This window comes from Mesocricetus auratus, unplaced genomic scaffold (genome assembly GCF_017639785.1).
Source record: "Mesocricetus auratus isolate SY011 unplaced genomic scaffold, BCM_Maur_2.0 Super-Scaffold_100022, whole genome shotgun sequence".
In the NCBI taxonomy this organism is placed as follows: Eukaryota; Metazoa; Chordata; class Mammalia; order Rodentia; family Cricetidae; genus Mesocricetus; species Mesocricetus auratus.
The window spans coordinates 20,635,565-20,662,159 of NW_024429203.1; the positions used below are offsets into that span (position 1 = coordinate 20,635,565).

The 26,595-nt window shown below is 45.7% G+C and overlaps 1 protein-coding gene across 1 annotated transcript in view; it reads right to left on the reverse strand.

Moving 5' to 3' along the window:
• The window catches only part of Sorl1 (sortilin related receptor 1), a 163,899-nt gene that overhangs the window by 30,083 nt on the left and 107,221 nt on the right, over positions 1-26,595 (reverse strand). The window contains exons 24-32 of the mRNA XM_005069402.4: positions 24,364-24,486; positions 21,052-21,171; positions 14,943-15,068; positions 12,166-12,273; positions 10,529-10,660; positions 10,219-10,350; positions 9,107-9,241; positions 8,006-8,161; positions 3,015-3,164 (exon numbers count right to left, since the gene is read on the reverse strand). Coding sequence (XP_005069459.1) covers positions 3,015-3,164; positions 8,006-8,161; positions 9,107-9,241; positions 10,219-10,350; positions 10,529-10,660; positions 12,166-12,273; positions 14,943-15,068; positions 21,052-21,171; positions 24,364-24,486 — 1,182 coding nt within the window. The remainder of the gene's footprint in view (positions 1-3,014; positions 3,165-8,005; positions 8,162-9,106; positions 9,242-10,218; positions 10,351-10,528; positions 10,661-12,165; positions 12,274-14,942; positions 15,069-21,051; positions 21,172-24,363; positions 24,487-26,595) is intronic.

Below are 26,595 nucleotides of genomic sequence, written 5' to 3' on the forward strand. Positions count from 1 at the left end.
CAGATGCAAAGTTGCTGGCTTTGAAGATGGAGGAGGAGCTATGAACTTCTGGAGCCCTCAGAAGTCGCTGGGAAAAGCAAAGCATCAGACAACTCCAGGAGTCAGTCCATCCACACCTAGGTTTTAGCCTAGTGACACCAAGGCCACATCTGACTCAGAATATGGATTGCTTCAGGTATTACATGTGGGGCCAGACATCACAGTGGTCAGAGAAGACCGGCATGCATTCTAACCTTGGTGTCTGCTCAGCTCTTATGTGGGAGGTCCTATCTTGTTTTTATGAGCTCAGACTGTAAATTCTCTAATGGGCCTCAACAGCAAAGTTTCTCCCAGTTCTTGAGCCTCACCTGTCTTGTACACAAAAACATCATTTGCCACTCAGCAACTACACAAAGTGTCACCCAGGCATACAGAATTCATGTTTAAAAAAAATCCAACCTTAATCTAAAACAAATTGTTTGATGTCACCCACACTAGGATTTCAACATACACACACACACACACACACACACACACACACACACCACACACACACACACACAGGTCTTAAATGTATATATTAAATATCTTGAACCATTTAATTATATCTATTTAGTAATTTCAACAGCTGCATTTGTAAACTAAAATCTAAAGAATGAAAAATAGATATAAGTGTATTATTAATTGACAAGCAATAGCATAAGTGCAGAAATAAACCTTGTCTTAAAAAAAAACCTGGAAGTAAGACTGTCATTAATATTTAAACTGATTAACAGACACGTGACTGATGGGCACGAGCAGAGAACGTGGGGTGCTGGAAACACATTTTCTGTTTGATAAGGCAATCACAATAATGGATCAAAGGGCATTATGGGTAATAACACATCTTGGTTTTAAGACCCTTAACTAAGCAACACCCCTGTGAGTGAGCTAGATTTGAAACGGGTTGAAAACAGTGATTTAAAGGATGCCACTTAGCAAGTTCCAATCAATCACCCAGGTGGGAGGCTCTGTTTCTCTTCTTTCCTGTTAATTATTTTTAACATTGGCTCACTCTTGGCTAAGAAGTTCCCACTGTAGTTTTGGAGAGTGTGAGTATGAGTGTGAGGTAAGCCTGCCCTGCTAACAAAATGTCCCAGGGGGGCATCTTCACTCTTTCAACACAAGTGTAGGCTTTTACACTAACCTGTATTTAATTTCCACGGGTTGTTCTTGGTGTAGCCTCCTCAGATATGAACATTTAATGTGGCATGGTAGCAAGGCCACAGCTTTCTAGCTGAGTAAAGTGTCCCAGTGCCACTGACTGGGGGTGGGGTGGGGTGAGATTCAGAGGCCAAAGGAACATAAATGTTGGACTTGGGAATAGTAAATGAGACATTAAAACTCACCATAAAATGTTCATTTACCTTTCTTTTTACGTGTGTGTAGATGCATATGTGTGCACACGTATGGCTGTGAGTACAGAGGTCAGAGAACAAACCTAAATACCATCCTCACGAATGCCATCTACCTCCTTTGAGGAAGTGACTTTCACAGGCCTAGAGGTCACCAACTGACCTAAGTTGGCTGGGCAATGAGCCCCAAACATCCTCCTGTCTCTGGCTCCCCCATCTTTCCTTCCTCCATGGGTTCTAGGGATTGAACTTGGGTCATCGTGCCTGCACAACAAGCACATTCCTAACGGGGCCAAATCTCAGTGCCAACTTCCTGAATCTTGATTATTTCATCAGAAACTCAGCTACTTTGTTGGCTTCCTGTCACCTGTAGGTATGACATGTAAGCCTTCATGTTTTTGTTCAAGGTGCTGGGTACATTTAAAAATGGACAGAACGTATATTTAAAAAAGAAAAACACCTTACATATGCAAATGAAAAGTAGCAGCATCTTGATCCTTCTAGGTTACATCTATTATTTCTTATGGGTTGGATTAGAGGAACTGGCTGCTAATAGACATGGAAATGATAACATTTGGTGGGGTTCCCTTTGGGACTCAGTCTTCCCCTTTCTTAAAAATCTTTAAGAGATGAGAGAGAGAAAGAGATACACACACATACACACACACAGAGAGACAGACAGACACACACACACACACACACACACACACACACACACACAGAGACAGTTCACTGAGCAAAATGAGGCATGCATGAGAAAATGTGCTTCCTGGTACTACGAGGCATGTGACAGGGTAGGACATCAGTGTCTGCAGTGAGTAGGTGACCAATGGAGGGGATCCAGGAAAGCAAATCCCCAGGTAAGAAGAGCATTCTCCCATCAGAGAGACGAGTTGATGGCGGGTTGGGTGGCATCATATCAGTCCCCACTTTATCAGGTCAAAGGTAGTTTCCTGTACAGATGGCAGCTAAAGGTGCTGACTGGGTGCTGTACCGAGGATTAAACTAGTGTCCCTAGGATCTGTGTCTTCTCCCACCCAGGCTGCCTGCTTTCACTCCTGGCCCCTGAGCATCAGTCAGCTGGACAGTCAGTCTGTCCATCCACCACCTACTCCAAGCAGCTTCCCTGGGTACATCAGGGGAGCAGGCAGCGGGGCAACTGCCAGTTCAGAACATAGCTACCATGCAAGTGTCACCTCACATGGCACTCGGGTTCCCTACGTGGCTTATTGTTTCTCCCTAAGTATAATTACTCTAGGAGCAAAGGCCCTGGTTGTTAATTTAATGCTGCAGGTGATCTGTCCAACAGTCTATTCTAAATGCCTCAAGGATGCTGGTTGAATACGCCCACAAGGCAATGACTTTACCAATTCCTTTTAGGAATTAAACATGTTTAGAAAAAAATTCATTCTTCCATTGAGAAATCTTTCCCCTGGGGATGTTCATAATATTTAACATTTAGTCAGTTCATTAAATCCAGCATCACTATCATAGACTATGACGTTTGTCCACTCAGCCATGCCCTCATAGATAATACTGTAAACACAGTTATACAGAGATACATGGGAGTCAGCTATCCAAAGATGGAGGCAGAAGAATGGGACCCAGAGCTCTGCAAAGTGGCCTTGAGAAGATACTCACGGCAGTTGGCTTCATCCTGGCCATCCTGGCAATCCTGGTGGCCGTCACAGCGCTTCCAGTTGGGGATACATTTCTTTGGTTGGTGACACTCGAACTCAAACCGGTCACACCGTCCACGCTGGGCGGGAGTGGAGGCAGCAGTAGTGTTTGCTAGAAAAATATTTTGTTTTTACATTACTTGTCAGTATTAGGGGAGCTTGCTAGGAAGGGCAACCATTCAGCTATTGAATGTGCGAGGGGGAGTTCAGGCTGCAGGAACTGCAGGGCAGGGTACAGGGCCCAGGCACCTATCAGCTACACAGGAAAAGCAGGTAGGACACCACACCTTGTGTCGTTCCTCACAGCGTGCCACCACAGACTTACTTGTGAGAATCTCTCTAAAGACATGGGCATGGTCGGGCGGTGGTGGTGCACGCCTTTAATCCCAGCACTCGGGAGGCAGAGGCAGGCAGATCTCTGTGAGTTCGAGGCTGGGCTGGACTGATAGCCTCCGAAACAATACAGAGAAACCCTGTCTCTTAAAACCAAAAAAAAAGACATGGGCATGGGTAAGAAGAAAGGAGAGCAGGATGAGGAGGCCAAGTGATTAAGGGAGCCAGAGGAGGCTGCATCCGACCCTAAGCTATTGGAAGAGAAAGCTGAGCCAGCCAGCTCAGTATACAGCATTCCCCAAAAGGCTTAGAAACCGTCTCTCTCACCTGAGAGAGAAGTCTGGGAAGGGTCAGGCAAGGGGGATAGGACAAAAGCAGCCTCATTTACTACTATTCCCTTCTGGACCCAGCCCAGGACAAAACTGACTGGTATATGGTGGAGGAGGAGGCAGAAGTCTGGCTGATTGTGTTTTGCAAAGAATCAAAACAAAGGGCCTGTTGAAGCAGTCATAACTGAGCAAAAAGATGCTAATGATCACAAAGGCACTGAACTTACAGTCAGTCAATGAGAAGTCAGGTAACTATGGGACCCTGACAGTTTAGGCAGGGGACCTAGAATTGTCTCTAAGGACACTGACCAGCATTAAGAATTGGTCTCAGGTACACTCAGGGCAGAGGACAGAGGTGAGCTCTGGGTCCCCATCTTAGACCCAAATTCCTCCTGCTTGCCCTCTCTCGGATCCCCTGACCTGGGGACTGCAGCCAGGCCAACTCCCCCCCCTCCCCGCCTCCACTGACATCCAAGGGACCAGGAGCCTGCAGAGAGAGCTGGTTCACTTCCCCACACTCAGGGCAGAGGACAGAGGAGAGGAAGAGGATCTTTCTATACCCAAGAAGAAGTGATGGAAAAGAGGCAATATGAGAATACACTCAGCAACAGAAAACCAAATATGACACCACCAGAGTCTAGAGATTCTACACCAGCAAGACCTGAACACCCCAGTGCAGATGAAGCAGAAGGGAATGACTTTAAAAACACCTTCATGAAAATGATAGAGGCCCTCAAAGAGGATATGAGAAAATCCCTTAAAGAAATGGAAGAAAAAACAAACCAAAAAAATCCAACAAATGCAAGAAACAGAGGAAAACAGGGAGCAAAACTTACAAGAAACAACTCAAACAGTGCAATGTTTGAGAGCTGACTTGGAGACAATACAAAATACACAGTCTGAAGGAATGCTGGAAATAGAAAAATTGGGGAAATGGTCAGGTACTACAGATGCATAACCAACAGAACACAAGAGATAGAAGAGAGAATCTCAGGTGTTGAAGACACACTAGGAGAAATAGATTCATTGACCAAAGAAAATCTTAAGTCCAACAAATCCCTAACACAAAACATCCAGGAAATATGGGACACTGTGAAAAGCCCAACCCTAAGAATAATAGGTATAGGAAAAGGTGAAGAAACCCAATTCAAAGGGGCAGAAAACTTATTCAACAAAATCATAGAAGAAAACTTTCCCAACTTAAAGAAAGACATGCCAATGAAGGTACAAGAAGCTTACAGAACACCAAATAGAGTGGACCACAAAAATGTCCCTTTGCCACATAATAATCAAGACTCCAAGCATACAGAATAAAGAAAGCATACTTAGAGCAGCTAAGGAAAAAGGTGCAAACCTATCAGAATTACACCTGACTTCTCCATGGAAACCCTGAAACGCAGAAGGTCCTAGATATTCTATCAACACTAAGAGACCATGAATGCCAGCCCAGACTACTATACCCAGAAAAGCTTTCAATAAATATAGATGGAGAAAACAAGATATTCCATGACAAAACCAGATTTAAACAATACATATCCACTTACCTAGCCCTACAGAAAGTTCTAGAAGGAAAACTCCAATACAAGGCAACATCCAGAGGCATCACCATCCCTGACTTCAAGCTCTATTATAGAGCTATAGTCCTGAAAATAGTTTGGTATTGGCACAAAAATAGACAGGTAGACCAATGGAATCGAATAGAAAACCCTGATATTAACCCACACACATATGAACACTTGGTTTTTGACAAAGAAACTAAAATTATACAATGGAAAAAAGAAGGCATCTTCAACAAATGGTGCTGGCATAACTGGATGCTGGCATGTAGAAGAGTGCAGATAGATCCATGTCTATTGCCAGGCACACAACTTAAGTCCAAATGGATTAAAGACCTCAACATAAATCCAGCCACACTGAACTTGTTAGAAGAGATAGTGGGAGGTGCCCTTGAACGAATTGGTACAGGAGATTGCTTCCTGAGCATAACACCAGTAGCACAGACACTGAGATCGACAATTAATAAATGGGACCTGCTGAAGAGGAGAAGCTTCTGTAAGGCAAAGGACACAGACAGCAAGACAAAAAGGCAGCTCACAGAATGGGAAAAGATACTCACTAACCCCACATCTGACAGAGGGCTGATCTCCAAAATCTACAAAGAGCTCAAGAAGCAAGTCCCCAAAGCACCAAAGGATCCAGTTAAAAAGTAGGCTACAGAACTAAATAGAGAATTCTCAATAGAGGAGTCTAAAATGGCTGAGAGACACTTAAGAAAGTGCTCAACATCCCTAGCAATCAGGGAAATATAAATCAAAACAACTCTGAGATACCATCTTACTCCTGTCAGAATGGCTAAAATAAAAAACATCAATGACAGTTTATGCTGGAGAAGATGTGGAGAAAGGGGAACACTCCTCTACTGCTGGTGGGAGTGCCGACTTGTACAGCCACTATGGAAATCAGTATGGAGATTCCTCAGGAAAATGGGAATCAGTCTACCACAAGACCCAGCAATTCCACTCAGGCATATACACAAAAGATGCACATTCTTACAACAAGGACATCTGTTCCACTATGTTTATAGCAGCCCTATTTGTAAAAGCCAGAACCTGGATGCAACCTAGATGCCCCTCAACTGAAGAATGGATAGAGAAAATGTGGTACATTTATACAATGGAGTACTAAATTAAGCAGAAAAAGCAATGGAATCTTGAAATTTGTAGGCAAATAGATGGCGCTAGAAGAAACCATCCTGAGTGAGGTAACCCAGTCACAAAAAAGACAAACATGGTATGTACTCACTCATATATGGATTTTAGACATGAATTATGGGAGTGCCAGTCTACAATCCCAATTCCAGAGAGTCAGGGAAAGAGGAAGGACCCTAAGAGAAATATGCATGGTATGCCAAAGAAGTGAAATGAGGCAAGACCTCCTGAGTAGATTGGGACCACAGGGTGGGGGAGGGGAAAGGGAGCCAGGAAAAAGAGAGGGAGACAAGAAGAAGGGAGAGGAGGACATGGGGGAGCAGGAAAGTTGCATTGGGGGAAGAATAGAGGAGATCAGGATGAGAGATACCATAATAAAGGGAGCCATTCTAGGTTTGAGGGGAGATCTGGCATTAGTGAGAACTCCAGAGATCTACAAGGATGACACCAACTGGCAAACTAAGCAATAGTGGAGAGACTACTTTAAATGCCCCTCCCTAATAATGATTTTGACAACTATCTTATGTACAATCCTAGAACCTCCATCCAGTGACAGACGGAAGCAGAGGCAGACACCCACAGCTAAACACTGAACTGAACTCCTGGAACCCAGTGACAGAGAGGGAGGAGTGATGAGCAAAGGGGTCAAGACTGGGCTGGTGAAACCCAGAGAAACAGCTGACCTGAACAAGGGAGAGATCTTGGACCCCAGACTGATGGCTGACAGGGACTGATCCAGACCCCCTGAATGTGAGGAGACTCAGGCAATCTATGTGGTTTTTGGGTAGTAGATCATATTTATCCCTAGCACGCAAATGGACTTTGGGGACCCTTCCCACAGTGAGTGATGCTTTCTCAATCTGGACACTTGGGGGAGTGCCTAGGCCCTTCCCAGAACGAAATGACAGACTCTAGCGATCCCCCATGGAGGGCCTTACCCTCCTTGGGGAATGGAGTGGGGATTGGTTGGGGGGTGGGGGGATCAGCGGGGAGGGAGTGGGCATAGAGGGGAGGGAGAGGGAGCTGGGACTGACATTGGAAGCAAGCTTGTTTCTAATTTAAATATATAATAAAAAAGTGTAAAAAAATTGGTCCTCTGGGCTAGGGAGACAGCTCAGTGGGTAAAGTGCTTGCCTCACAGGCTTGAGAACTTGTAACCCCAGTGTTCCTAGGGCGAGATAAAGATGTGGAATTCCTAGAAGCTTGGAACTGCCTCCCTCCTGTTTAGGGAAGGATGCAGCTTCCTCAACCCTGTTCTGCCTACAGGACAGAAGTCTCAAGGTGGACTCTGGCCTCCAGCAACACAGTGGTTGCACAGACCTTCAGTTGTTCCTGTGTTCAGCCACTAGATGGCAGTGGTCACCCTTCTTTTAGAGGGAATGGCCACCAGACCGCAAGCAGAATAACTGGGTCCTGTCCCAGTTTGTACACACAGAAAACACCTCCTTATTATCCCAGACGTAATTCTCCACTGAGAGGGAGTCGGGGTGGAAGGCAGAGTGACTGGACTTTTCTAGCAGGATTCACCCAGAGCAGTTTAAACGCTAGGAAATGCCAGTAAACAAACCATGGCCAAGACTCACCCAGGGAGGGGCAGGCTTCCTCGTCTGAGCCGTCAGCACAGTCTCGGTAGCCGTCACACACCCAGGTGTCCATCACGCAGGCCCCGCTGCTGCAGCGGAAGTAGTTGGGCAGGCAGGTGGAGGGTCCAGGGGTGGGGGAGGGGAAAACATGTGACTCTGAGAAAAAGCAATCGAGGAGATCCCAAGTGTCAGTAGAAGCTTGATCTCAGATAAAAATGTGTCCCAGACCTGTTTCAGCAGCCAAGGGAGACCAGTGGCAGACACAGCCCTGAACATCAGCCCGCTTAATTAGCATTTGTAAGGGGTATCTCAGGGGTTTCCAAAGAGGTGGCAGTTTTTCCCTCCTGCTTAGCAGATCTGATACACTACAACACTTGAAGTAGAGTTTGCCCTTGAAAGGGCTCCTGACTGGTGATGGAGGAAGTAGGTGGACGGATGACCAGGTGGCTGGGTAGTCCTCACTGAAGCCTGGCATGGCTGTAGCTGACACATCACAACGACCCAAGATGAGGAGGCAAAAGGCAACAGAAAGCGAATGTTCCACACCAGGACCTGAGACCTTACTAACTTGAACACGTCACGGGGTCCTCTGACATTCCGTAGGAATACGGTGGGGATCTGCAGAGGAACTTTGAGAAGCAAGGACCTAGGCTCCTTACTCTCACTAAGCCCTTCAGAGTCAGGAATGGGTAACCTTGGAGACCGTGGAGACCCATCACACAGATCGTACATGGAAATTCATGCCAGTGCTGGGGGGAAGACAGAAGTTTCTAGAGTTCTTGGGCCAGCCAGCTTAGCTTAATTGTGAGCCCAGGTCCTCAAGTAAGACACTGTTCAAAAGCCAGGGTGGAAAGTGCCTTAGATACCCCTTATAAATGCACCAGGGACTGCCCTCCTCTGGCCTCCATAAGTGACTTGTAAAAATGAAACTGAAATAAAGGAGATAATGAGACCTTTAGAACTCAGCATTGTCCCTCCCTCACAAAAGCCACAACAGGTAAGGACTGAGTCAGGCACTCTAGAGACGGTGAGTCTACAGGCCAGCAGCGCTGACCTGGTGTCCGGGCTGGGGCTGACCCAGTCCCCCACGCTGGCTCTCACCTCCACAATCCTTCTCATCAGACCAGTCCCCACAGTCGTTCTCTCTGTCACATTTCCACCTGTTGGGGATGCAGTGGCCATTCTCACAGCGGAACTGAAAGTAGCGGGAACAGTTTGGGGCTTCGGTGGGGTTTTCTACAGAGGACAAACACACCATCGGTCATTTCCCTGCGCCGGTGTGAAAACAGCACTTCCCCTCGGTTCATCTCCCCTAGGGCCAAGTCCACTACTCTCCCAGGGAGGATAAGGCATCCTCGCGGATCTAAGGAGGGGCAGATAACATCCGCAAACTGTAGCATCCATCTTCTTAGGCCCCGACTCCCCGTTTTCTGACCTACTCTGGTACCCGAGAATGGTCGTTCTGAGTCTTAATCATGACACTTTACCAAAGCCATAACTTAAGTGTGAGGACAACCCAGGGACGATGGTGTGGTCTGTAACTTTCAGAGGAAGGCTACACTCCACAGCACTGGCCATCCTGATGTTTAATTCTCATTGTCAGCATACAGTGGGATTTAGTCATCATGGAAACATACCGCTGGGTGTGCCTATTAGGGTGCTTCCAAAAATATTTAATGGAGCAGGAAGCATCCACCCTGGGTTGTGCTAGCACATCCCGGGGGCTGCAGCCATGGGCTGAATACAAAGGAGAAAGTGAACTGAGAGTCAGCATTCATTTCTCTCAGCTTCCCGACCGGGTACACGATGTGACCGGCTGTCTCAGGTTGTTGTCATGGCTCCCTTGTTGTGATGGGCTATATGTACACCCTCACACTATATAACAAAACCAGCTTCCCTTCCTGACGGTGTTGTGTGTGTTGCCACAAGAAAAAGTAACTAAGACGCTTCCTTACCCGCCATATTCCTTATATGCAATGTGGTCCTCCCAACGGGGGAAGGAAGAGAAGTGGAATAAACATTCCCCTAGCACCTCCTGGAGGTCAGTCTCTCTTCACTGCATCCCTCCGGTGGGGATTTGAGAATTGGCAGCATGTGCCACCGAGGAAGAGGAAGGCAAAGTTTCCAGGTGCGATGTCTGCAAGCGTCCTGCCCTACGGGTCTCCCTGTAACCGGAAGGCTGGCCAAGGAAGGCGGGGCTCCTGGCCTCTTACCGCAGTTGGCTTCGTCAGAGTAATCGCCACAATCGTCCATCCCATCACATTTCCAAATCAGGCTGATGCACACTCCGTTCTGACACTGGAAGCCGAACTCATCGCACTCCTTGTGGAACTCAGGGTCTTGAGCTAGACGGTGATAAACATCCATCAGGTCGGGGTCACTTCCATGCTAGAGAGTTCTGAGCAGAGGGGCTGCTTATTTGAGATAGGAACGACAAAGAGCAGGCTAGGGCACTCAGACATGATGTGCATCTGAGTCTTAGGCGCCCCATCGAGTGGCCAACCTCCCCACCCGTTTACTCACAACACCCAGCAAACGCAGCATCCTCATCGGAGCCATCTCGGCACTGGACGATGCCATCACACACCATGGAGTGGAAGAGACACTGCTGGCGGTTCTTACACACGAAGTCCATGAAGCGCGTGCAGAAGGGCTCTGAAAGAGAGGACAAGCAAGGGCCATGAGCCTCTGTGGCTGGCAGGGACGCTGTATGGTCCCGAGCAAATGCACAGGACAGATATACCACTGGTAGTGATATGACAGCAGCTGCGGATCGAGTACCTGTTTACGTAGGGCCTTGAGCTAAAGCACTTGCCATAAAGTACACTACTAAGCCTCTAGGCAACATTACAAGAAATTTTATTGTCACTGCATATAACAAGAAAATAAGGATGGCAGCAACAAGTATTCTTTCTGTCAAGGGCGCATGGCTAACGAGCCAGAAGCCCACACTACAACCCAGATCTACCTGGCACAAAGCCCAAAACTTAACTATGATGAATATGACACTGCCTCTCTGATATGGAGGTTAGCAATCATTTTCTGTAAGAAACCGGTGCTACAGACTGAATTGCACCCCTGCCTTCAGCTCCTCCATCGAAGCCCTAAGACCAATGTAACTAACTATATCTGGAGACAGGTCCTTTAGAAAAGCCACTCAGGTTAAAAGGGTCACTAGGATGAGAGAAGTCACAATAGGATAGGTGTCCCTGTAAGAACAGACATCGGTGATGCATGCAAAGAAGAGACCATGTGAATCCATAGCAAGAAGGAACCTGGGCTTGAATAATAACTGCCTTTGATAGCCTTCATAACCTAGTGAGCCAGTTACTTCTGATATGCCCTCTGTGTGTGTGTGTGTGTGTGTGTGTATGTCTGTGCGTGTGTTCACAAACATGTCTAACCCAAGATGTTGTTCCCATGAGAACCCCATGCCATCAGACTGTTTCACAGAAGCCTAAAATACAGCCATATGCAACACAGAAACAAATGATACTCAGTGTGTTCAATGATACTCAGTGTGTTCAATGCCATTTCATTCAGAAGAACTGGCTATGGGATGAATCTGGCCACAGGCCAGTCAACCATGCCTATACTAACACATTTGCTTTTGAGTGATGATCTGGATCTGACCTAGAGGCCAGATTACAGCACCTGCACTAACACACTTGCTCTCTCCCTGGACTGTACAGTAGAATAGTATGGGACACTCACTGTAAGAAAAAGAAAGATTCCAACACCCAAGTCACACTCTAGACTAACTAACTAACTAACTAACTAACTAACTAACTAACTCTTTTAGAAGTCCCCAGCTATTTCCAGCGTTCTCCACAGACAATCTCTTGAGGGTTGGCAATGGGATAGAAAAGGGTCATCTAGCTTAAAATGCTCCTCAAGTGATATTCAGTGATAGCCATTACTAAAACCATCACTTAGAAGAGGGAAGTGCTCTGGTGGAAAGGATCTGGCAGCTGGCAGCACACATGAGAACCAAAGTGTTTACCTAAGCGTGGCCTGACTCCACAACCACCCTGCTTATCTTAATATACCCCCTCCCCACGCCTCGTCTCCTTGCCTAACTCACCCCCTAGGTCAAGAGCTCTGGGGCCCCGAAGAAACGGACAGATTGCAGCAACCACCAGGGCAGAGAATGGACTTACCACAGTGCTGCTCATCAGAGCCATCCGGGCAGTCTCGTAGGCCATCACAATGTTTGCTGGATGGGATGCAAGTGCCATTTGGGCAGTGGAATCCATTGCACTTTTTCTCTGAAATTGAAGTCAGTCACAGAAAAATGACAGAGGAAAAACAAAACAAAACAAAACAAAAAACCAGGCAGGCACCCACACTTGTTGGCAGGGTACAAACACTACACCACTTCAAGGGTAGTTTCCTAATGGCTAGCAAAGTTACAAACTGACATATATTTTGACCCCACAATTCCAAAAGCAGGTGTGTGTTCTATTTACGCAACTAAAAAATATAATATATGAACGCAATTGCAGCTGAACACAGAGTGAGTATAAATGAGACACTGAAACATCCTGTCCTAGGGACAAGCCATCTGCATATAGCGGCTGCCAATAAACGGCTGAGCAGCGGAGTAGAAGATGGCTCTAGAGAGACTGAAGAAGACTACTACGGAAAATTTCATCCAGAATATATAACCATGTAAAGAAAAAGAAGCAAGATGCAAAATAATAGTCACGGCATATTGTGTGTACACGAGAGGCGTAACACACGGTGCCTTTGAACTTAGACTGCGTATAACAACAGGGTGTGTGCTGAGAAGTGTGTCAGCAGACAGCTTTGCTGCTGTGTCAAAGTCCTAAGGCCACAGTTAGACAGACCTAGATGGCGCGGCGCGGGCCACTCACTTCACACGCTCCCTTGATGTAACCAAGAGGTGAGGCCAACAGTAGAGGTAAAGCGGTGGGCCCTACTAGCTGACTTTTCCGTAAGGAGAAGGGGGCTATAATGATGACAAGAAGGATAGAGATCATGCAGTAAACACAAAACGGCGCTTGTTATCGCTATCCAAGTATCACACATAGCATGCAATTGTGTGCACCGCATGTGCGTATGGCTGGCAACACTATAGGCTCATTTACCCAACACCACCACAAACACACAAGCCACACATCCCACCATGATGTTAGCAGGGTTACAGTGTCATCACCTGACAGAAACATCACATGTCCCTACATCTCCCATGTGATCTGATGGGACCATTGTAAACACAGTCCATCACTCCTGATACATCCTTATAGAGCACATAGCTATACACACACCACTATTCTCAAACATTTAAAAATATTAACCAATATGTAAAACCATTAGGTTACCATTTCCTACAGGGACAAGGTAGAAAGTCCGCAGACAGGAGGGCAACGTTTACTCTGGACCCATTTATGCTTTTTCTGTTTTCAACACCCTGGCTGTACTATTAAAAATTCATTATATTTTTATAAGAAAAAGAAAAACCTTCAGTGAATAGGGGAAAATAGTTATTAAACCCTGGATTTTTAATGCTCCCCAAGACACTAGTATCTTAATTTTTATTCTTCAGAACTCCTAAGGCAAAGACTTTTTGGAGTATGTTTGCTTGGAGCTGTTGGGAGCCTGGGGTTTCACAGCCAATTCTAGTGGAAACCAGAACTAAGGCATCCTGATAACCGAACTGCACACTTTACCCCAAGTCTCTGTCCCTAGAACTTGGAGCACTGCTAGAAAAGAAGGCAGCTCTACCTGAGTGTGTGGAGGCTAGTTCACTCTACAAAGACTAGTTCTAAGGCAAGGAAATATGTTACAATCTGGTAAAAAAAAAGTCACCATTCCTAGAAAATTAGTTAAATAGCATCATTCAGACAGAGAAAAGGCCCCTTAGTCTTGTGACTAGGGAAAATGCTAACGCCACTAAGTAAAAATAGTTTTGAAAAGAGGTAAAACAAATAGGCACAGTCATAAAGTCCTAAAAACAGCTAGGATGATGAAGTCTAATGTCAAGGGTGACAACAGGGAATATGCAGCATAGGAAAGGCAGAGAGCATTTGATATACTCTATCAGTGAAGACAACCACGGGAAAGCCTAGGAACTTCCACCACCTTGAGTCTGATGAAGTCTAATGTCAAAGGTGACAACAGGGAATATGCAGCATAGGAAAGGCAGAGAGCATTTGATACACTCTATCAGTGAAGACAACCACGGGAAAGCCTAGGAACTTCCGCCACCTTGAGTCCACACTGGGCAAAGTATCCCAGGAAATAGTTCAAAGGCAAAACAAGCCTTTGAAGGACATGGAGGATTGTGCTGGCTTAACAATGAGAATGGACAGTTCTCAAACACCCATCAGAGATCAACTAGATAAACCAGATGATCATAATTAATATAAAATAAATATGCATCTTTCAGAAAAAAATGCTCACCATAGGAAATGCAGGCATATGGAAAAAGCTAATTTTAAACTTTGGAAAGTGAAAGACAATTGTGTAAGACTTATGTAATGACAATTGTCCACAATACCTCCACTTCTACCAAAATTCAGAATGTCAGCAAGAGGAATATTAACAGTCAAGTAGAAAAGCACTGTATATGTTGTTTTATTGCTGTAGTGGTAGGGTGTGTGTGTGTGAGTGTGTGTGTGTGGTGTATGTGTGTGAGTGTGTGTGTGTGGTGTATGTGTGTGAGTGTGTGTGTGGTGTGTGTGTGGTATGTATGTGTGTGCGTATGTGACTGCTAAGTTGCAGGGAGAACAGGAGAACAGTTTCCCGTGTGTGTGTGTGTGTGTGTGTGTGTGTGTGTGTGTGTGTGTGTGTGTGTGTGTGACTGCTAAGTTGCAAGGAGAAGAGTTTCCCTTGCCTGGAGCACCAGCTGACCCTCCCCCGGATGACAGACCCCGGGGAAGGGCCAAGCAGGGGCCAGGGAATTTGCATTTACCACAGCTGACCGGATCCTCATCAGAACCGTCCTGACAATCTGCGTCACCATCACACGCCCATCGCTGGGGAATGCAGTGGCCATTGTGGCACTGGAAGTTGGAGGCCTCACAGGTGTGATAGATGGCTGTCAACAGAAAAGAACAAAGTCATTCTTCCTGCCCCTCCTTCCCCGCCAACTATCAGAACAAAGTCCTACACTGGATATCAAGGTGGGCACTTTGGGAGCAGCTGAGTTTTGCCTTGGTGGAGAGTCAGGTTATCTATGGCTGAACTTGAGGTACAAGTAGTTTTCCCTAGTGACATCTTTGTTGCTAAAGAGACAGGTGAGGACAGGGGACAGGAAGCCAGAGAGCCACTACAAGTAGGGAGCACTATGCCCCTCCGTCACCACCAGTCACTGGTACACAGAATGCGGCCACCACAAGCCACTTGGAAAAAGAAAACTGGAGGCAGTGCTAGAGAAACAGTCCTTGTTATAAAAATGGCTCCTTTGCACAAGGGCCAAGGTCACCAAGAATGTCTCAACAGGCACAGGCATCTGCAGGCTACGCAGGGTTATGTATGTCAGTGGACAGGCCTGGGCACCCACATTAAAGACTCACCCTTTACAACAACCAATGGAGCCTTTTACAAGTGAGAAGCTGGCGTGGAGAACTTAGGAAACACACTGATGCAACAGTAGAAGGCTGTGCTACTACTTCACGCTCTCACATAAGCCCTTCCTACAGATGCCAAGGGGTAAGATGTGCAGTGTGTTCTGGGGAGAAGGTTCTAGATGTCAACCCAGCAACTGTGTGGAGGCCTCAATTTCATCTCATTATCCTGGCTTCTTGAGAGTTCCAAGTTATGAAGTGACACAACTTTGTGTAATTCTAAGCAACACTACCCAGTTTTGGATGTGGAATCCATCAGGGCCACAGAACACAATGAATTCATCTAGAATCTCAAAGGAAGCAAGCCTAGGATATGGAATGATCTAAATCTTCTATAAAGGCAAGAGTAACATCTGTTCACTCAGCATTCAGTACAAACACCTACAAAGAAGCCACTGAGACAAAGAGATGTAGTATTTTGTTTTTTCTTTATCCATTTATGTTTGTTTTAGTTTGAGTCAGAGTCTTTCTATGTAGCCCCGACTTCCCTGGAACTCACTATGTAGACCAGGCTGGCTTTGAACTTGCAGAGATCTACTTGCTTCTGCCTCCCTGGGATTGAGTGCTAGGATTAAAGGTATACACACCAGGCTCCAGAGGTGCTATTAAAGACTAACAGCCTCATTTGTGCACACATCCCAAATCTCAAAGATTAGTTCACGTATATAATACCTGCATCCCCCCAAGCTAACTAACAGTGAAGAAAAGGGAAGCTGGGTTTTTTGGTTGTTGTTATTGTTTGGTTGGGTTTTTGTTTTTAATCTGTCTACTAATGAAGAAAAGTCAGAACTTGTGTGCTTCACAACTGACATAAAGAAGTACATTGGTTCCCCTGATTTACAGAGGACATTGTATGGATGTCTAGAATTTCAGATGCTACTAAACACTACATACATATGTTCTAATATATACATATCTATGATGTTTAATTACCGATAGTAACCATAAACAACAGCTAACAATAAAATAGAACAATCATAACATTATGGCATAAAACTTATTTACAGTTTTAAACTGCTTATTTCTAGAATTTTCTATTTTTTTTGGATGGCAGTTGACCACCATCCAAAGCCAAATTGCAGAAAGCTAAAATATGGCCAAGGAACTACTGTAGCCCAGATTGGCTCCTTGTTGGTCCAGATATGTAAACAGACATCCTCCCAACAGGACAAGTAAGAGTGGGTTGTTAGGAAAAAGCTATAGATTTGCATCCAGTTGAGATGACTGGTGGTGTTGTTTGGTGGTGAGAAATATATCGAGGAGTACAACAAACACACATGGGAGTTTATTAGGAAGTGGGGAAGAGCTTGTGATGATCAAACAAGAAAGGAAGGGGGGAGGGGAAAGGCAACGACCTGCCTACCTCTTCAGAGAAACAGGTGAGTGTGGGATTGGGCGGAGCTTGTCTCTCAAAGGGACCTTTTGCTCCTGCATACAGAGCCAGGGTACTGCCTGCCATGCGGCCCAAGGGGTGAGGCCAAGGTGGCCTGGATGCTAACAACTGGTGGCATGCTGTTGAAGGGTTGGAAAAATTGGTTTATAGTATCCTCCAGAATTTCTACTGAATTGAAGACTATTCTTCTGTAATGACAAAAAATACCCAGAACCTGGTTCTCCACACCATTTTAAAACAAGTATCATCATTATCTGTCTTTTCATCTCTTTGAAGACCAAAGAAGCACATACATAAGTCTACTGGGAATTTTTGATGTTTACAAGTCAAGGCACTTAGAATCCATTAAACATCTTTAAAAATATACTCGTGATAAAGAAAGAGAGGAATTTATGAGTTACGTGCATTACCTGGGCTTTTGTCCACTAACAGCCATTACCTAGACTCTTTTTGATTTATTGATGTTGAGAGTCTGACCACCACTACCAAGCTTCAGCCTGACTCGCAGGCACAAAGTCATCTATAGCTATTACCACAAGAATCTACTTGTTAATCACCCTGCACACTTTGTTTTTAATTGAAAACAATTTCAAAGTGTTAGGGTGGTTTCCAAATGACAAGCCTGGGAGGCGTGTCTTAGATCTCCAGACTGTAGGCAGATGCTGAGACCAGCAGGATTCATAAGTTTGCACAGTTTTACTCGTGACCAGGCATGCGTGGAATGTATAACTTCTTCCTTTTCCGGATTAAAAAAAATCTTCTGAGTAATTGACTAGTCCTCTGGCTTTAAGTGTTTGAGAAATGACATGTGCTCAAAATACTACTTCAGTTACGAAGATGGAAGAGATTGATAGCTCCAGGCTGAAGGATTTGGGGGACTCAAGAACTCTTTATATGATGGATTTCACTGTAACAGTGGGGTTAGTGGGGGAAAGCTTCCTATACTTGCCCTCTGACATTGATTTTCCCCAACCTACCAACATCTGTTAGAACATCTACCCAAAGTCATTACCCAAACGTAGGTGGGCCTAAACATATGAATAATGAAATCTAAGGAGGAAGACTGCTGTCTCACTTCTTACAAAGCACTGGGCTACTAGGGAGCACATTAGGGGAAAGACATGTTATTAGAACTAAATTTGAATAACTAATGACATTTAAAAAGCATAAAGAGAACTAGAAAGAATTACAGGTTGTCTATGAAAAATAACTAAATAGATGTTCTAGATATAAAACAAAAAAATCTATAGCCATGAAAATAAGAATCAGACTTAGCTGAAAGGAGAACTGATGAACTGGAAGGTAGCTCCAAAGAAGCTAACTCAAGAGTCCAGTAAAGAGTCCACATGAGTAAATGTACAAGGGAAGAGGGAGCCCAGGGTGATGTTGTACAGCAAAGGCCTGAAAGTGACTGCTGCGGGCCGGGGACCCTGATGAACTACATAATTGTGAGGTCCCAGAGGAGATGGAGAGCACAAATTCTCAGGTCTTAAAAAGAAAACAAGTCCAAAATAAAGTAGGTGCAATTTTATAACAATGAAAACTAGAGACACAACTATGTTCCTATTACAGATAATCTGAGAAGAGAATTAAAATCAGCACAAGAGTCTATAAGAACTAGAAGAACCCCATCAATAAAATTACAGTAAGGTACTATAAACTTAGAAATCCAGACTCACTTGAATCTGAGACCAAGGGCTAGAGACATGTTATACTCACAAAGCCTGAGAGAGTTTAGGACTCTTGGTCTCCTGTTGTAAGAACCCTGAAGGCCCATACAAGGAAGGAGGCACTGGACACAAGACGATAACTGATAAAGTGACATGCTGACAAATAAAATTGGTCATTAAAAGTAATAAAATGGAAGGAGACAAGAGGGTTCAGCAGATGAAGACACTGGTTGTCAACCATGATGACCTGAGTTCAATCCCTGGCATCTACATTGTAGAAGGAGAGAACTGACTTCTCAAAGTGGTCCTCTGACCACCTCAGGTGTCTTCACAGGTGTGTGCACTTGTGCTACATACACAATAGATAGATGGATGGATGGATGGATGGATAGATAGATACACAGATTGATAGATGATGTATGCTAGAAAATAGATACTTGTTAGATGGATAAACAGACAAATGGATAAATGGATGATAGTTTGAAATTTAAATAATAACAATGACTAATTTTAGGCATTATTTATTTATTATTTGTTTGTTTGTAGCTGATGGAATCAAACCCAGGGTTTAAAGTGTGCTGGCCAAATGCTCTATCACTGACCTACACTCCCAATGCTAATGCTCAAATTTTTAAAAGATACAATCAAAATATTAAGTATTCAGAGCTTTTAAGTACTCAACAGTTTACTAATCATTTTAATTATTTTGGTATTGTGGGCAGGGATTGAAAGTGGCTACATACCTGAGAGAGGGAAGATATTAAGAATACAAAAAAAATACATCAAAAGTGAACATCAAAACAATTAGTGTGTATTGGAAGGAATAAAGACCTCAAACAGACCCTGGGTAGCAACTTGGGGGTTAGAATGAGGGGCACTCAGAACACAGTGAGCTGAGACCACCAGGAGGGCAGTCACCCTGACCCATCTTTGTCTTAATTCAATAGGTCAGGGAATGAAGTGTCATGCCAGTGGCATAATGAGCTCAGATTGACCCTCCAACTATTCTGAGCTGACAAAAAGGAGAATCAAGTTTAAAAGAATTTGGAGAACCATTGGCATAAGGTTGCTGTTAAATGGCAAAACTGGAGTTCCATCAGTGAGCCCAGCTTACAGGAAACCAGAGATAAAACCTAGAGTTTATGACACGCCCACCCATAGTATTGAAGTGTTAATTTGTTCTGGAAGTCTGGTACCAGCTTCTGGAAGCCGGGTTGGTCTAACCTGGCAGTACTAACAAGATGTTCAATCACACTGCAATTTACGTACTGAATGCCCAGGCACACCCTTCTAACACATTAACTAATTTTCTATCTAAACTCAAACCTGCAGGCAGCACCCACATGCTTCTGGGCTCACAGCAACTCCTTCCACAGCCTGGTTTTCCTCTTCAATAGGCCACACAGGCCGGACAGGAATACTATCCTGCGCCCTTCTCAGAGTAGAGGCAGACACTGACACCACACACAAAAAACATGTGGCCTTTTCAGGGCTGAGACTGGGAATATTACAGAGTATCCTAGTGATACATTGGGCTACTGTTCTGGAGTGCATAGGACCAAATTGAGGAATCCAGGAATTCAAAAAATTTTCTATTTTAATTTTAGTCTTGAAAAATTGTATAAAAACATAGGGTCAAAACAAGGGTAATAATCTTCCCTACTCCTTGAACTACCCAGTGCTCACCACTCCAAATTCTCAGTAACACATCCCACAATATAAACTGTATCATGCATTCATTCACAAAAATAATGTAGATGAGTGAAACCCCAAGGAAACAGAACATAGCCCTTATCTTATACCACCTAGTGTTCGTTTTCTACTCATGAGGTTTCCAATTTTATTTCTGATGAACTCTTACCTCTAAGAAATGCAAGCACAGTTTGCATTTTAACTGTTTTAGTGAGCCCTTGGAAGCTCCATTTTAACAACAGGAACTGGGTTAGCACTACTCAAACCATGGACTTGAGGGCTCACATCCATCTATAACTCCAGTTTTAGGGGATCTAATGCCCTTCTCTGACCTCCTCTGAGAGCACAACATACACATGACACAAATATACATGCAGGAAAATACTAATGCACATAAAATAAAGATAATTCTTTAAAAAAATACACGGTTCCTAGACCAGCAGTCAGTCTGTGTGAATGGTTTACTACTTACTGGTTCCTGAAAAACTAAGAAAATGGATCCAGACTATAAATCCCTCAGGACACTGTGATGTTCCGTTCATAGCACATAACCTCATCACACACCAGCTCTGAGGAGGGCTGACCTAGATGCTATTAACGCTAATTCTCAGCATCTAGTTTCTATGCTCACTTAACGCCTCAATGCTAACTAGTACACAGATAGATGAGCACTAATTATCAGGTCTAAGAAGTACTGACCAGTACAGTTGGCTTCATCAGACCAATCCCTGCAGTCGTTGTCTCCATCGCAAACCCAGGAGGAACGGATGCACATCCCAGAGCTGCAGTTGAACTCATCGCTGCGGCACTGATGCATCTCTGCAGGGGAGGAAACACAGGAGAGGTGTGGAGGAGGCGCACTCAGAATTCTGCCCCTGGGCTAAGCATCTAGGAAGTCAGAAATGGACAGTGCCACTGATTCCTCAGACAGCATAGACACAGAGACCGTCACCAGGAGCCATCCACCATGGATCAACTAGACACTGGATGGAAAGTCCTCAAACCAAGGATGTCAGGTCACCTGGAGTAATTTCTACCATGCGTGCTGGAAACAGGTCCTAGATGTGCTAAGATACTGATACCCTGGGACTCTGAAGAAAACAAAATACCAACCTCACCCATGGCATCCACTTAGCCTACTCCACAAACATTTCTTCACCTGCTACAGTAATGGAAAGAAAGTTGGGATTGCAATGATGGCAGAGGCCAGAGAGCAGAAGTTCCAAGAAACAGAAGACACTAGAGATAAATTGTTGAGGAAGAGGTCATGTGGGCTGATCTCTGGGAAAGTGGGTTTAGTGCTGAGATCTATGAAGAGGAGAAACATCTCAGGATTTTGCTCTGGGATGGATGCTCGTGGCTTTGCTCTTTAGAAGAGAAGGTTCCTAAGGCCAGCGATGCAGTGCAGCTTCACCAAGGATTCCCTATAATATCATTCCCAGGCCCTGGGGGAATCATGAACATGCCCCCATCCCCAAATCCCTATGTGGAACCGTCACCAATGCAGCAGAACAAGAAACTGGACCTTTAGAAGGTGACTAAGAGCAGGATCTGTGACCTCATTGAGGGAGAAGGCGCTTTTCATCCCTTCTGCCATCTAGGGACACAGAGAAGCCACCATAGGATGGGACCTCATGAGACAGCAAATCTGCTTGTACCTTGACCTGGGAATTCCCAGAATCCAAAACAAGGAGGAATTAATTAATCTCTATTGTTTATGTCATATGGTCTCATTTTAACTTTTTTACAGAAGCCCAAAAGGACTGAGACACAGAACTTCCAAGAGGAATTGTCTGCAGCCTCAGATAAAGAGGAGTAGTAGAGTAGGTGACAGGCTCAGCGCAGCGGACAAAGGTGCTTGCCCTGGAAGCCTGACACCCCTGGTTCCATCCTCAGAACCCATGTACAAATGGAAGGAAAGCATCAACTCCATGAAGTTGTCCTCTGACCTCTGCATGTGTTCCATGGTGCCTGTACACACACACACACACACACACACACACACACTCACACACACACATTCATTTTAGAATTAATTTTAAAGGTGAAAGCAAACAAGAAGAGCCAAGCATGAGACCCAAGACAGCTGTCAGTCATTCATGAAGAATGAGTCTGAGACTTATGAAGTGGACCACAACAGAGAGCTACAATGAGTAGGATGTTGTGGTGGGACAGGATTGGGCCATGAACCAATATGGACCATGGGATGCAGAAGAGTGATGCTGAAGCTATTGAATGCTCAGCACTTTGTCTGGAGATGGAGCTAGGCGACGACGGAGACTTGAAACCATGTGGGGTCACACTTCTTCTAAGGAAGGTACATTTCTTTCTACCCTATCCACACACTTCAGCCTCCAGAGTTCTGGGGCAGAAATGGAAGAATGAAGGGAAAAATGTAGATCCCAGGGTCATTTTTAATGGCATTTGCTGAAAGAATATTATGGAACAAAAATAAAAAATAAAAATAAAACTCCCCATTCCTCCTCTAGCCAGGGCAGGGTACACTCTATGCAAAAGTGGCCCTGAATGTGTCCACTAATCTGTTTGTGTTAAAATGATTTGTGAACAGTCCCTGATCCATTAGATCTAGTCCCTGTGAGTCAAACCACCTGCTCACAGCAAACAAAGCAGGTCTTGTCCATGCGCACACACACAGCTTGGCTGGACCTGACCTTGTGGACAGAAGGGCCAGCAGGGCCTCAGCAACTCATCACCATGTCTGGGTTGGCGTCTGGTTTCCATTTTCACTTCCCTTTCAGTCTGATAGGCTCCCAGGCTGGTGCAGCACACACACAGCGCATGAAATCTCCTCCTAGAGTAACAGCACAGGACCAGCGCCTGCTGAGGCTGGGCTCACAGAACTGCCCTGACAGTGCCATGCAACAGAAGGGCATTACAAAAGGGGAGGCATGGGCCCCACCTCCTCATTCTGATGTGAGATTATCTTCTCATCCTGAGTAATCCTACTGAGGAGACAGTTAAGATGGACCCCAATCAAAGAGAAGAGGACAGGCCCTCCTAGTCCCTGTGATGGCAACACATTATTCTTCCAAATACAAAAACCTCCTTTTAGAAACCCATGCTAAATCAATGCTGGTAGAGTTTATGACATTAGACTGGTTTAATAAAGAACAGCAATGAATCCGTGCAGCTGGGCACAGGGGCATGTATCTGTACTCCCAGCCCTCAGGAGACTGGGTTTTAAGCTGCCCTACACTATATAGAGACTTAGTCTCAACGGAAAAATGGAAATTAAAAGGTAAGATCCTGGGCCATTATCCCACTTTGTCAAGGTGTGTGTGCGTGTGTGTGTGTGTGTGTGTGTGTGTGTGTGTGTGTGTGTAGGGGGATGTCTCTATAGCTATTAAGAACCCAATGAGTCTGGGGAGGGTTGTGCAGAAAGACTACTCAGTGGAGGAAGTACTGACTGTGCAAGCCTGAGTTTGGTCCCCCAGACCTTGAAGGTGAGAAGGTGAAAACTGACTCTGGAGTTGCTCCCCCTCCACGTACACAACCATACACAGCCCCTCCCCGCTCATGTAAACCATGGCACTCACACGCAGACAGGCGATCATGGACACACACACAAGAACAATAAAGAAAATGAAAAGAACACAGAACTCATTCACTCAGAAAACGTACATCCTTGCTTTCACACCTCACTTACAGCTTGCCTAACCCATTTTTCAAAGTGGAAAAGAAAGGCTAATCAAGAAGTTAGCGATGGAGGCCGAGTCTAGATGCCGACTCCTAACCAGGAACCCAACATCCCATTTCGTCAGAGATGTGTGTTTGCAGAGTCACTGGATGTCCATGAAAGACAGAGAAAGAGCTCAGGAAACACAGAGCGGAGGAGAGAAAGTGACTAACCCTGCCCTGACGGCAGACGTGGCCATGCTGGAAGACGCTAAATCCCAACTGTCCATCGGAACCTCTCTGCTCCAGCCCACCCCATCCACCAGCACAGCCCCGTGAGCAGCTTGGGGACCCTCCCCCAGAACATCCCCTTACCACAGTGACTCTCATCACTGTTGTCCCCACAGTCATCTTCAAGGTCGCACTTATAGGAGAGCGGAATACAAGTCCCCGACTCCTGACACCGGAACTGAGTGTCTGCGTCGCAGACTGTGGTGGCTGCAGGTGCAAAGTGGGGACACGTTTGTTATTTCAGTTCATCCTATCCCCTGACAAGCCTCCCGCAAGAATAGCAGTTAAAACTCCAGGGAGGCAGGCTTTAGGTAATAACAACAAGAACTAAGCCCAGACCTCATGGCAGAAACCAATCGCACAGGGACCCGATTAGGCAAGTTAGGTAAGGGCGTGTGTTTCCAGGGCCACCTGTAGATAGAAACAGGGCCTAGAGTGTGACACTGCTGTCTGGCGGGGAGGGGAGCGAGGGGCTGACATAGCCCCTAAAATCCTTCCAGATTGTGAGGCACTCTTCCCAGTGAGCAACATAAACAACATTGTTTACAGAACCACCTACCTCAAGGGAAGCCCAACCCTGTACCAGCACCTAACACATCTTACAGGTGAAAGAAGAGCACAGCTAGACTCCTGCAGCAGAAACAACTGTATCGGCACTCAGTAAAGGTCGGGGCTCGAATCCTGGCCGTAACTTTTATCAGGCAAGTAATTTTAATCTCCCTAAGCTGCCGTTTCTTCTGTAGTAAAGTGAAGATAAGGTAAACTGTGCCAAGCACCTCTGCCTGGGGGTAGTACTATGGGTACAGGACTACAACCACACCCTATCTGGCAGACTGCAGAGATAATCCACTCCTGATAGGTGTGTCTTTTCTCCCCATCATGCCTTGTTTCATAGGGATGGGTAAGGAAATCTACTACCTCCCTCTTCTAAACAGAAATGTCCTGGCTGATCCAAAAACCCGGAGGCCCAGGGAAAGGCCCTCAGGAGACATGCAGGGGAAGAAGGCTGCTCTCATTTCAAGCTGCTGAGGAGCTGGACGAAGAGCGGGGGGGGGGAATCCTGCACCAGAGGGTGGAGGCCCACAGCAGAATGCAACTCCAAATGGCAACCCAGCAGCTCTCCTCTGAGGTTCCCCCGTGTAACTGAGCTCGGGGTAGGAGGCAGGGATGAATACTAAACGACAAGACTGCAGGGGACGCATGTCAAAACCTGAGTGTCTCCCGTCCGCCCAGCTGGAGGAGTCTGTGTAGCCGGGGGAATATGATGACAATATCCCTCCCAAGTCACCTGCAACCCCCCTCTTCTCTTCTCCGGCAGCTGACGTCACCCCATGCCTCAGCACTCTGCCACACCTGCCTTGTTCTACAACCTGGCCTTCGGACAGGGCTCCGCTCGCCATCTGGACAGGCACACCACTCCTCACTAAGGAGATCTGGCCGCTCTGTTTGATTCTCAGGAGACAGGCTTCACGCTCCTTATCACCTCACACCTCCCTCATCCCATCTGATATGTGGGGGCCTAAGCCAAGTGGGTTCACACATGTGAGAGAGAGAGGGGGGGGACCGGAAAGCTTGTCTGGGGGCAAGATGAGGGGCTGTCAACCTCAGCTGAGAGTCACACCAAACCAGAAGGAGGGCAGAGCTGTCCACAATTTCACCCACTGTAGGGGTTCAAACGAGTGGGTTCAAGCTGTGAGAGCAGTCATGGGTCTAGGACTGTGAGAGGCCGGTAGCCACCTGAACAAACACAGAAGTCATGACTTCTGTCCACACAGGGAGCTATTAGGAGACCCTGAGCACAGGGAAGGCCTGCTACCTCATGTCCCACACATGTGCAAAACTAACTTGCATCTCTTTACTTCTGCTAAGCCTACTGTCTGAGCTATTTCCCACAGCCCTATATGGAATAATCCCCTTCCATCATTTCCTTTGCATACTTAATAATATTTATTGATGTTTGAAAAGAGCTTTGCCTAGCCCCTCACAAGCTTCACACCCTCCTGCAACAATCTGGATAAATGGAGAAGGCTGGTTAAACAAAACAACAACCAGAGAGGCACAATCTTTTCCCAGCCTGCTGTTCAAAACATCCCTTTCCTGGATGGGAGAGCCATGCACTGAGGTCAAGGGAAAAAAAAAAGGGGGGGCATATCAGGGACTCATACAAAAGGAGCAGGGAAGGGCATTGCAAGGCCCAGATGAACCTGATGAGTTAAGCTAGATGCAAACCAGATCACCTGTTCTAAAGTTGTTACCTATGTGAAGGCATGTGGGGCCCTCGCATGTGCTCCACAGAGGGCTTAACTACATCTGTCA